This window comes from Aythya marila (assembly GCF_965140915.1).
Source record: "Aythya marila genome assembly, chromosome: 2".
Taxonomy (NCBI): domain Eukaryota; kingdom Metazoa; phylum Chordata; class Aves; order Anseriformes; family Anatidae; genus Aythya; species Aythya marila.
In genome coordinates, this window is record NC_139043.1 from 43,550,586 (window position 1) to 43,563,687 (window position 13,102).

At 39.6% G+C, this 13,102-nt stretch overlaps 1 protein-coding gene across 2 annotated transcripts in view; it reads right to left on the reverse strand.

The window, feature by feature from the left end:
• Positions 1–13,102, reverse strand: part of OSBPL10 (oxysterol binding protein like 10) — a 109,554-nt gene that overhangs the window by 60,394 nt on the left and 36,058 nt on the right. For both annotated transcript variants that reach the window (XM_082754406.1, XM_082754405.1), the window contains exon 4: positions 5,710–5,901. In XM_082754406.1, coding sequence (XP_082610532.1) covers positions 5,710–5,901 — 192 coding nt within the window. The remainder of the gene's footprint in view (positions 1–5,709; positions 5,902–13,102) is intronic.

Sequence of the window (13,102 nt, forward strand, 5' to 3'; positions counted from 1 at the left end):
AATGATCATCTTTGCACATTTTCAATTACTACTAAACTACAGTCTGAGAAAACGTTAATAAAAAGAGGCCCGGTGTACATCATTAATATTTTTCAAATTTGGAACAACAACAAAAAAAACACCCAGAAACAACAAACCAGGTTCACTCTTGAAATAACTCACATGGACAAATGGTGTAATTTAGAAGAACATTTGTTCTGTGATTCCCATAGCAACCTTAATTCTCCCTGACTGTGTATCTGGTATCCAGGATGACTCAACCTTTGCTTGAATACAAAATCAAACTCACAGAACAAGGTGCGGTTTAGAAAGGTGCAACCTGTGTGCATTCTTAATGACCACAAATGTACTTTTGTGTTATTCATGTTAACACAAAAAGTATTCACCTTTACTCTATGCAATTTAATAATTATTGGTTTATAGTACTGTAATTTTTATAAGGACATCCACATTTGCTCCTTAGGAAGGTACTAGCCTGATCGCAGATTTAAGAAACCCATTTATCCCTTAAGGAGACATGTTTTTATTGATCTTTGCAATACTAACTTAAGGTAGAACAAACAGCTTTAGGAGATGACACTACTTCTATAGACAAATGAAATAGCCCCCAAAGAAACTGCCACAGTAGATATCAATTAATTTCATCTGTTCCTGTATGGTCTAAATTAACCTTCTGTCTACAAGGATAACAACTAATCACACCAACGCTGTTGAACAGCTAGAAGGAAATTTCAGCAAGCTTGCAGTGGTATTTTCATACATTATAAGGAACACACGTTTCTAGAGGAAACAAAAAACTTATCAGTTAGTTGCATAATTCCTGCAGGAATCAAAAGATAACAATTTTAAATATGCAGCAAAGGACTTGCAAGAAGCAGCAGGACTGTCGTTGTGCCAAAAAGCTGTCCTTTCCAAATTCTGGAACTGCCTGTTGGCACATAAAATGGATGTCACACTGGTGCAGGCCCCGTGAAATCTAGATCTCACTGCACCAGATGTTCAGAACGTATGCCAATGGCTAGTCCACTGGAGAGTACCACAAGTTGTAGCTTATACCGCATTTCAGAGGGGTCAGAAATGTCTCTTCCAACTTTTATAAATGATGGAAAAAAATATTTCTCTAGATTTTTCTTGGTTAATCCTAATTAACTTCTCTAAATTTCTGTAAATAACATACGTTGCTACAAAATGTTCACAAGCTGCAATTCTTGGTTCTTTAACAACAGTGGTAACACTGGCAGAGGTTATACTCTAATCCCTCTCAGCCAAAATAAACACCATTCCAAGATGAAGTGTGCTGCTATTACCTACTTCAATGGCAGCTAGAATGTAGTACGAGGTGTGATGCAGCCACTTGGCTTTCTGAGCTAACTTGGACTGCCTACAGTAAAGAATTCTGCAAGTATAAATCCTCCACCACAAATTGCCATGAGGAAAATAATATGCATAATTTAAAAAACAGAATGTAATTTCAAGACCACACACAATTAGTTTACCATAAAATCACTTACTAAAAATCAGTTGGAAGCGCTCTTTTACTGATAAATTATGGCCCAAATAAAGAGGTAGGATCTCGAATAATTCTGCATAAAGCGCAACACTTAGTGCATCCGTTCTTCCAAATTAACATATGGCAAGTTATATTTTTGATAAAGCATTTCATAAATCAGTACGGAGTGAACTATTAACATTGAGTTAATAGAAGCAAAAATCTCATTTAAGAGAACATTATTTTAAATCTAAAAAAAAAAATCATAATAAAAAATAATGTTCCTTAGCTCCTTTTCAACTCAATGCTATGAAGAAGTATTCTGAATATTAAAGCTTTTATAGCAGCCAAAAGCTCCATACCCATGCTTAATTTAAACTCACCACAATTCTGAAAAAAGGCTCAAATTTTTCATGTTGAAAAATTCTAATTTCAGAACAGAAACGCTGCATGTGTCATTTTGGGGACCTATAAGGCCACTTTTACAACTCCTATGAAATTTTGCACATCAGTTCAGCTCTAATTAGACGCTTTGCTATGATGCTTGTTTACACTACAGTTTTCTACACTGTCTTAAAAAAAAAAAAGTCAAGTCAATTGTAACCAACAACAGCAGCAAATAACCTATTGTTAATTCTTACTATGAACATAAATGGGAAAAGAAAATCAAGTATTAGTAAATATCACTGCAATACGTCTAATATAGGAGTACATTTGTCCAATTTGAAACGCAAAGATGCACTTCACTGTTTGCAAATAACATAGTCAAATCAAGACAAGTTGGTCCAGAACTGAGCAGCAATTTCAATTTCAGCACTTCCCAGGGATGTTACACAAGGTAATGAAGACCACATGACCCACGTGAAGAATTACCCTTTTGCAGCATTCCTGTTTTTCACAGGTCTCATATATGAAGTTGTAGTATTACCATAACATTGTTTAAAACATTACTCAAAAAAAAACCACCACCAACAAAAAAGCTTCTTCCCATTTACCAGAAGTACATCTGCTCTTTCCATTGATTCATTTACTGCACGTATAAGATCTAAGATTTGTTGACATAGTCCTACTTGTAGTACATTAAAAAAAATGCTTATTTGGATGTCAAAGCTTCATTGCTTCATTCTGTAAGAAGAGCACTGACAAAGATATATAAACCTTTTGCAGTCCTGTCCCTTCATGCAAATTATACCAAATTCCAAATAAAATTCAAAGATTTGGGTGTTGAAAAGGGGGTTTTGTTTTGGGGCTTTTAGTTCTTATTTCTCCTCTGATAAAAAAAGGACTAATAGGGATTTAAGTGCAGTTTTGTGAACGCCTCTGGCTCCATCTCTTTATTCATGAATTTAACAAAGGAGGCTAAGCCTAACAGTCACCATCAAGTCATAAGGAACAAGAACATGCCCTGAAAAAGCAGGCAAAATAAACCCAAGTCTGTCACATCTGCTCTTGAAAACAGGTGAGAAGGAAATACAAAGAATGTGTCATTGAAATGAAATATTTCCAGACTAAGGAATCAGACAAAGAGATTCTTATCTTTTCACAAGACAGAAAGAGAATCAGTCACAGCCATTTCTTACAGACTGGGAAAGAAGGCAGAGAGACTGATTTTTGACTCAACACATTCTTCTTTAAAAAGCAGGAAAAAATAAATAAAGAATACAACATTCAGTGCACAGAAGGTAAACTTCACATACCTCCTAATAAAATCTTATGTTTAACTTAGTTTCATTTTCTTTCTCTGAAAAATACTAATTTATTTTAGCTTACAAACATCACCACATGTTTTTTTTATCTGAAATGTATATTGTTGCCCTCTAACCTGTTCTCACAGAGGCAGTGCTCCAGCTGAGGTGTGACTCACATTAAATATAGGAAAATTATCATCTGCTATGATTACAGATTAAAATCCTGTCATATTTACCTTTTAGCAATGACTTCACATTGCAATAGTCTGCAAACAAATGAGTCAGCAACCACCAGGCCTCTTCTGTAAAGATTACACCTATCTGCTTATTCTGTGGTTTACTGTAGACCAGTATTTGTTTCTGCCTTCCCAAATGCAGTTCTTCGCATTTGTTGATTTTGTCTCTTTTCAACTTATTATGAACCACATACTAATTCTGTTTTCAATTCCTTTCAGCCTCAACCAGCTTCATTCAACCAAGCTGCTCCAACTCCCACTGTTTATTTTATTAATAGAAGTAAGGCACTCGCTGGATTCAACCTATGCGAGCAAATACATTTAGTAAGGTAGAAACAACTTGGGGGAGATGCCTGGCAGGCAAAGGCAAGATATGCTCATGAAAAACAAACAGACGTGTGTTTTCTGTAATATAGTTAACGCGGGTGACAATCAGCGCGCTCTCCAGAGCAGGGAATGAGCATTGTTAATACGATACAGAATACAAGGGAAGTTCTCACTTTTAATGTTACTAGAATAAAAAACAGCCATTCTTCATCAGGATGTGTAATCTGAATCCTCAATGTGAGGACATACTAAGATAATTTATTCAAATTCTTATTAAAAGTTCTCGATTTATAAAACATCCAAGGACTTAAAAGGACATTCTTCAGGCTGTAAATTAAAGGATTGAGGCAGACATTTTAAACCAATGTGTTAAAAGAATGCTTTAAAGCAGTTAGGCTGCCAACAGTTTCTTTGGTGAAAAGGGTGGGAGGGGGATTAAAAAGACACTATTAGAGAATAGCAAGAAGTTCAGACAAAACAAAAATTACAAGAGATGAAAGAAAGATGAAAGTGAACTCTGTGAAAGTGTGTCCTACCATTTAAGCTTAAAACTCATGTACTATTTTTGTTTTCCAGAAGACAGACCTAAATCAAGATAAGAGTTGCACTTTTTAAACTCTGGTAAACCATACATTGAAAGAAATATACTTTCTTCTTTGCTTTTCATGTGTTTAACACAAACAAAGCATTCTTCCGTTACAGGGCCAACAATAGAAAATTGACAACGAAGTCAAGACCACAGCCATATAGAAACAAACAGCTGAGTGGGAGGAGCTGTGCCTTCTTTCACACTCATTCATCAGACTCATTCAAGTTGTTCGTTTTTTTTTCTTTCTACATTTAAATCCTCTACAGTCTTCTTTCCGATTGGAAAGGTTTTCACAGAATCACAGAATCACAGAATCACAGAATTTTCTAGGTTGGAAGAGACCTCAAGGTCATCGAGTCCAACCTCCAACCTAACGCTAACAGCCCTCCACTAAACCATATCCCTAAGCTCTACGTCTAAACGTCTTTTGAAGACTTCCAGGGATGGTGACTCCACCACTTCCCTGGGCAGCCTGTTCCAGTGCCTCACAACCCTTTCAGTAAAGAAGTTCTTCCTAACATCTAGCCTAAAACTCCCCTGGCTCAACTTAAGCCCATTCCCCCTCGTCCTGTCACCAGGCACGTGGGAGAACAGGCCAACCCCCACCTCGCTACAGCCTCCCTTGAGGTACCCATAGAGAGCGATAAGGTCACCCCTGAGCCTCCTCTTCTCCAGGCTGAACAAGCCCAGCTCCCTCAGCCGCTCCTCGTAGGACTTGTTCTCCAGGCCCCTCACCAGCTTCGTCGCCCTTCTCTGGACCCGCTCAAGCACCTCGATGTCCTTCTTGTAGCGAGGGGCCCAAAACTGAACACAGTACTCGAGGTGCAGCCTCACCAGAGCTGAGTACAGGGGGACGATCACCTCCCTAGCCCTGCTGGCCACACTGTTCCTGATACAAGCCAGGATGCCGTTGGCCTTCTTGGCCACCTGAGCACACTGCTGGCTCATATTCAGCCGACTATCCACCATCACTCCCAGGTCCTTCTCTGCCTGGCAGCTCTCCAACCATTCCTCTCCCAGCCTGTAGCTCTGCTTGGGGTTATTGCGCCCCAGGTGCAGGACCCGGCACTTGGTTTTGCTGCATGCAGCTTCAAAGAGATGTTTCTCCAGCATTGAAGCACCATTGCGAAGCCTGGGAGCCTTGGCCAACCTACTTCATCTTTCAATGCATTTGCACACAGCCATCTGAACATCAGCATAAAAAGCCTGCACACACCAGACCTCAAGCTGAACCAGAACTGAAGAGAGCCTTTTGCTCAGCAAAGGGATCAAAACAAAGCAGTCAAACAGATTAGGAAACAAAGAGAACTATTGACTTGTCACACTGCATTGCTTATTCTAAAGCAAAATAAAAAGTTACAGCAGATTTGTATCTCTTACCTCTCTGACTTCATGGAGTTGACCGGAACGCTGGCTCTTGGCTCTTCTGGCAGCTGCAGGTGATTTGTGATGGGTGATGGTAACAACAGTTGGCCCGCTTTGATTCATATATTTCTGGCCACTAGGAGATGCAGAATTAGCTGTCCCAGGTGGCAGCAGAGATGAGCTTCTACTTCGTGAGGATGAAACGCTCTAGAAGAAGCAACAGAATGTTGGTATTAGCAACGTTCACACAAAAATAATCTGCAGATCAGGCTACAGGTTTGCATTGTTCTGCTTTCCTCACAAACCTCAACCTGGAGATCTAAGTGCTCAGGACTGATTGATTCCTTCTGAAGCATCTACATTGCTCAGCTGGGATCTTCTCAGAGACATGAGGCAACTGCCTTTGTTTCTTGAATTGTCTGAAACTGGCGTCCTCAAAAATCTCCACAAACTCCTGAATCTTAACACGCTGTTAAAATTCCTACAACCATACTTTTTAGGAAAGATATGACTGATTTTTAGGACAGATTAAAACAATACTACCACGAATATCTTCAATGAACTCACTGACCTATAATTTGTCAAATGGTTTAGTGTGAAAAGCAAGAAAAAAAAAAAAAAAATGTTGCTGTCTTTTCATCATGAACAGAGCTGCAGTTTTGGAAAGGCCAATCCACACACCAATTTAACATTACAGGCTGAACCAAAGCGTGGCTTAAACTGCAAACAGGTTTTGGAGTAATCTTGGGATGTACAGTAAATACAAAAAAAGGCTAAAAATAAATCTCCAGCAGTGTCTGCAACTTAAATACTATTTTCACACAATCTATAAATTTAGTCTGAACATTAGATAGGAATGAAGAAAGCTCTTCAATCATTTATCGGTGTTACTACCTCAGTTTGTTTTCCGCAGCCAAGCTCCAACACGCATTAGAACCCTGTGACATATCACATATAAAAGCAATATAAAAAGGCTTTTCTCTTCTATTTAAACTGCCAATTGCACCTGCAAGTTTAAAATTGAAACAGAATAATTCCTACCTCATAAAACACAAACCAATTCAGAGAGTGACATTTAGTAGGCACTTTAAGAAAGTGAGGTAAATACACAGCGCTGCGGGTGAAAAACCATTTCATCCCTCCTACAAACTCTGCACAAGTAATGATGGCAGCTTTCAATATTTCTGAGAGTTACTGTGAACGTGGGGGACTATTCTTAAGTCTAATGGCAAAAGCACAAAAGCATTATTTGAGTACAACCTCTCTGCCTATCCCTTACAAGTCACTCTCGAGCTTTGCAATTTTGTAGTTATTTCATTTTTTTAAAAATTTAAATGCAAGGTGGACAAGCTCCAGCTAGCACTGGAATTGAAGTCACGCATTATGTTACACCAGTACGCTGCCTGTAGACAATTAGGCAGAGTATCTAGCACTAACAAGATGGAGAAGTGAAATATGTTGTATGTTGCCCCCTGCCACCCACCCCCAAATTAGACATTAGGCTTTTTGAGGTATTGGAAGTGTTAAAAAAAAAAAAAAGAAAAGAAAAAAAAAGAGGGGGGTGGGGGGAGATATCAAAGTGTCAGTATGTGAAGGGCTGCTACTGCAGACATACTGAGTCCTCGTAGCAAAAGGCATTATTCCAGTGGCCTGGATTTACATTTACAAACACTTCCAAGAGTGATGATCTGACTCTCTTTTTGCATTCTTTGCTACCATAACTATTAAGATTACAATAACAGGCATCCACAGAACCAGGCATTTATAAAACAATCCGTTCTGTCTGATAATTTACAACTGCATTGAGACTGGATTTGACTCTAAGGCAAAAGATACCTATATGGCATGGGGGTAGAATTTGTTAAGGGCACAGAAGTTTGCTGTTTTTTTTAATTCATCTTCCATGTGAAATAGCGTTGTTTAGACTGAACTACAGTTTAAAATAACAGAGGAAAAGGTTTGGGAGAAGAGGTTGAGGGAAACTGGATGTGACTCAATTTCCTTTTTAAATAAGTTTCACAGAAAAAGGTTACCCCTAGTATGATAGCAGAATATATTTACTGGTTTTTCTTTTCTAAATTGACTAGCATGAGAATACTCCTAAATTACATTTTGGGTGCAGAGAAAGAATAGAATAATTTCATTTTTCAGCATAAGACACACTTATCCTCCAGTTTAATAAAAGTTATTTTTAGAATGAAATCTTCTGAGGATCGCTGAGGTTCTAGTGTCATGCAATCACAATATTAAAAAACCATGACTGCTACCTTCACGTAGCTGAACTGATCATAAAACATAGATAAACAGCAGCAATTTGAAACAGCAAGCCCATCCATTAGTTTCACTTTAAGGAAAACAACATGCTCGGAGAAGTTGAGTTTTATTCCACTGTGATTTTCTTTTGGGGAAAAAATAAGTTACAGATCTGCAAATAATAAAAGTAATATAAAACAAATACAGAAAAACCCATGCACTGTTTCTCTTTAAACACAGAATCAGGAAGGAATGCTAGGAGAAAAATGGCTTTTAGAAAAAAAATAGCTGTCAGAGCTATCTCATGGAACCTGCACGTTTTGAGAGACATTCATGAATTGACCTGTATGTGTATTTGAAGTTAATATCTGTAACAGTTATGTTATTTTGCAATTCAATGTTATTTGCTTCAAGACATTGTTTCAAACTGCAAAGAGCTGCTTGCAGCTCACCTACAGATCACAACAGACTCAAAATGCTCCCAGCCTGCCCGACTGTAGCTCACACCTCCCATTTTCTCTGCCAGTGTCACCTAACACACTATGTTGACACACTGACAAATGGCACAAAACCATACTTACACCTTTGGGAGTCACACATTTGATACTGCACTATTAGGACAAAAGCCACCAGCTAGCTGCATTTTTTTAATTATCTTTGTATCACAAATAAGTAATGAACACATTTCCAAGAAGCAGATACACACATCACTTTAAAACTCTCTCAATCTGGGTTAAGGTTTTTACTGCAAGACTTGTTGTAGTGCATACCAAGTCAATGGTCTACAGCAACTACACTCTTAAGCTGTGACCTGAAGGAGACCGAACAGTCTGTGGGACCAGAGTGCTGTTATGGCAGCTTTTCATTACATTTTGTAAAGGCATGCGGCAGCTTGCAGCAGCTGTTGGTGGTGGACATTCATTTAGGGCATGGAGTTTGGGAAGCAGTGGAGCAGAAGAGAGAATCAGGAAGACCAGCCCATCTAGAGTTTCAGCAGCGAGTGGTACTGAGGAAGGCTGTCCTGCTACAGCAACAACAGGTAACCCCAAATCTCTACGTATAAAATCTCTACGTTTCATGACCCAGCAAGGGCTGAACATGTTGCACTGCCAGCTGAATGCCTTGCCCTACAACAGTGTGATGGGATCTATGGAAAGAGCTCACCTCTGCCAGTGAGCCTGTCCTAGAGACCTCTCCCCAGCTCAAGGTAGTTATCAGTCCTATGCAGCACACCGAGTCAGAAAGGTTAGCCATCTAGAACCAGCCACAGCTTGTGCAAAATATCAGAGCCAAATACGTTGGTTTGAATGGCTCCTACAGGTCTGTAAGTTTTCCTCACCCCTTCATTTCCTGTCCCTTTACCCCTTACTTCCAGTTAGTAAGGCTGCTTTTCCAAGCAGCGTGCCATAAAACTCCACCAGCCCACTACACAAATCCTCTTGCATCTGATTTGGCATTATTCTTTAGAGGATGTCCATGAAATACAAAACTCAGATGAACTCTACACTAGGACCTCTGGCTACCCATAAAGCTAGCCCTAGGCAAGTCCCCAAGATAGTGAGATCAGCGCAAAACCCAAACCCTGACTGAAATGACACAAAACTGCAAGGAATTGATGCTAGTGAGGAGGAAGCACATGGAGATGCAAAAACTAGTAGCATACAAAATGTGGACAAATGCTTGCAGGAGACAGTTTCTACAACCACTCAAAAAGCCTTTTGAAGTGGGGCTCCACTCCTCAGTGCTGGAAGCACCAGGCCTGGCACAGACAACTGGACCAGCAGCAGAGCTGTGGCTGTTCATCCCAAGGATGTAGGGTTGGCAGCTAATTCCTTCTGCCAGATTCCTCCCGTCACTTCCAGAAGAGACCTCTCCTGGACTGACATACTCAGCCCTTTACGTACTTTCAAATTTTACAACACGTTGTCAACACCTCTACTCCGGCCAAATACTTGACTCTTCTTTTGCAGAACTCCAAATTAAAAACTGGGAATGGAAAGCATCTCTTCTGCATTCAGACACATAGCTGTGTAAAAATAAAAATAAAATCTTTTTTTTTTTTTTTTGTTAAAAATGTTAAAGCTAACATGATGTTTTCCATAGTTAAAAGCAATCTAATTACACACCATACTACAACAGCCGTTTTCCCAAAGTCACTCTCCCAGAAAATCAAAGCAAAGACAGTAACTGACAGAGCTTTACTCCTAATTTCCTGCTCTTCCCCCTAGCACTGCTGGTATGATTGATCTGGACCTCTATTGTCCTATCTGGTCTCCTTTGGTCCTACTGCTTTCTGGTTTGCACATAGAAAAAGAAAATAATGAAAAGACTAATGAAAGGAAGACATTCGCTCTTCAACAATTAGTAATTCATGGTGCCAATAATGAGTCAAGAAGCCCAGAAGCTGAAGCGTCCAAGAGGGATTAGAAATACTCTTTCCTAAGGCTACACTTTACCATAGCTCCAACAGCTTGCCTGCTAATAAAATGAAGCCAATAAAAGAAAAATAAAGGAGACAATAAAAGAGTAATTTGTAACTTGAATTCGTCCTTGCTTTATGAACTAAAACTATCTAAAATATGCCTGGCTAACAGACTTGGTTTAAGATCTTTTTTTTTTTTAATTCATTGTCCATCTCCAAGATTTAAAAACAAATGACATATGGAGTGCTTTCATTTGGATACCCAAAATCCCAACAATTAAAATAACGCAACTGTAGTACAGTAAGCCCAAACTCTACTAATGTTTCGTGACTCATTTTCCCTGGAGACTGTTCTTTCTGTTCACAGAGAAGCTGAAGTGTTTTTCGCCATTTACCAGAAGCAAACAGTTTTGTTTATTTTCAGAAGTAAATGCAATGTTCCAGAGACCAATAAACTAATTTCTGAAGTGATTTGTCATATCTGTTTATGGATGATAATCGTCATCTCCTTCACAGGCACTGTGCCACAGATAGTTTATACAGGAATAATAAATACTGAAATGACATTCCTTTACTCCTCTGCATATCTATATAGCACAGCACCGATCCCTGCATACAGCTTTAGAGCAACGAGAAGTCACTCTCTGTCAGAAAGTAATTACAGCTGAGACACCACCATTCGGTAGTTTAATTCCTATCTACATCTTTTCCAATGCATCCTAAGCAAGCAAATACTGAGGAAGATAAATATGCACAGATCTGTTTCATTTACATTTAGATCATTCAGAAATATTAAAGCTCAAACAACTGAATCTACATAACATGCAAACTGGAGCGTTGCAAAGGGACCAGCTTATGATATGCTTTGCCCATTTGTGTAAAGCTCCATCTACAGCACTAGCTTCTCTGACAGATTATTAGTGTGCTTTATCTTCTTTAGGTAAGGCGATACATTTGTCTCCTTTTAAGCAAGAGACTACAAATGCTCATAAAAGTCTTGTCAAGAATCATTTGAGCGTATTCATGTTCAACCCTAAACTCACTTCGCTTTTCTCCCCTTTTTTGTAGAAAGATTTTGAAACCAGAGATGTGAGCAACTATCTTCATGCAGCTTCCAAAGAGAGGAAAAAAAAAAAAAAGTGTCAAACACACATCCCCAGCCAAGCAATACGCCCTTCTCAGCCTCACCACTGTGAGGATTTCCAAAGCATGTTTTAATCAGAAGTACCATACTTTATTTGGCTTCTACAGGTCAAGAAATAGGGGAGGAAGTGGAAAAGCACACTGAAGGAAGAGTAAACTTTCTCAAAAAAGGCAAAATGTTCAATGTTAAGAATCAAAGCTTGAAACTTTCACTAGTCTGGCTTTCTGGAAAGTTATCTTGTGCACGTTAAAAAAAAAAAACTCAGTGAATAATCTATTTGGAAAGTGAAAGACAACTCCATGTCCGTGCATTACTAAAGGCAAGAAGAAACTCAAGAAACTGAAGAGGGGTCTCCAAAGATCCATGAGGGCCATTTTTTTCAGCTGTGGAGAAAAAAGTACTCATCTGCCTCAATGATTTGAGAAAAGTGCTGACTTCCAGGTATTACTACGGGTGCTGTTTCACAATTACTGAGAATATGCTACTGCAGTTGCGGCCTTCATTCTCCACCATCTCTCCACACTGGCTCTGAGGCCCATTTGAGCCTATTGACAATGAGTTCAGGGCGTTAAATCAGAAGAGAGACAGAAACACAGACACAAAGAAAGGCAGCAAAGCTGGTGAAGGGTCTAGAGAACAAGTCTTATGAGGAGTAGCTGAGGGAGCTGGTGTTGTTTAGCCTTACAAAAGGAGGCTCAGATGAAACCTTATCACTCTCTACAATTACCTTAAAGGAGATAAAGCAAGGTGGGGATCAGCATCTTCTCTCAAGCACCAAGTGACAAGAGGAAACAGCTGTAAGTTGTGCCAGGGGAGGTTTAGGTTGGATATTAGGAAAATCTTCTTCACTGCAAGGGTTGTGAAGTATTGGAACAGGCTGCCCAGGGAAGCAGTTGAGTCACCATCCCTTGAGGTCTCCAAAAAACATGTAGATACAGAGCTTAGTGACATGGTCTAATGGTGGACTTGGCAGTGTTAGCTTAAAGGTTGGACTAGATGATCTTAAAGGTCTTTTCCAACCTAAATGATCCTATGATATAGAAATTTCTCTACTCCTTTAGCTCACCAAACTGCCTCTCCAAAGTTATAACTGTCAGCAGACCCTTGACAGTCCCTCATAGAGAGGAGCAGTAACCATGTTGGCTCAGTTTTAAACATAAAGCCTGAAACTAAACCAGAGTAAAGATAGTTTCTGGCCAGATCCATTCTTGCCATTCTCCATCCAGGAGGGCTTTACTCTGTGGTGCTGCTGGAAGCAGAGTCACATCTCCAGCTTCCCTTAGATCAACACTCAGCAGATTCCTCAGTGAGCCAGTTGGGGAACCAAGTACTTTTTAGCAGGATGGGGCTCTTGCTGTTTGATGCCCAAGCTGCTACAGGCCAGAAACACAACATAGCCTGCACCAGAGGTGGCAGCAGACGGAAGGGAATTGGACTGCCTTGTATAGCTGCAGGGAATCAGCAGATGGGTTGAAGTGAGACGTGAAATCGTACCATCCAGTTTTAGCAGCTCACTGGCCAGCTCCAAGCCAGAAGCTGGAACAAGGAGTCATCTGCCTCTTTATTCTAGCACAAACTGAAGCTGAAAG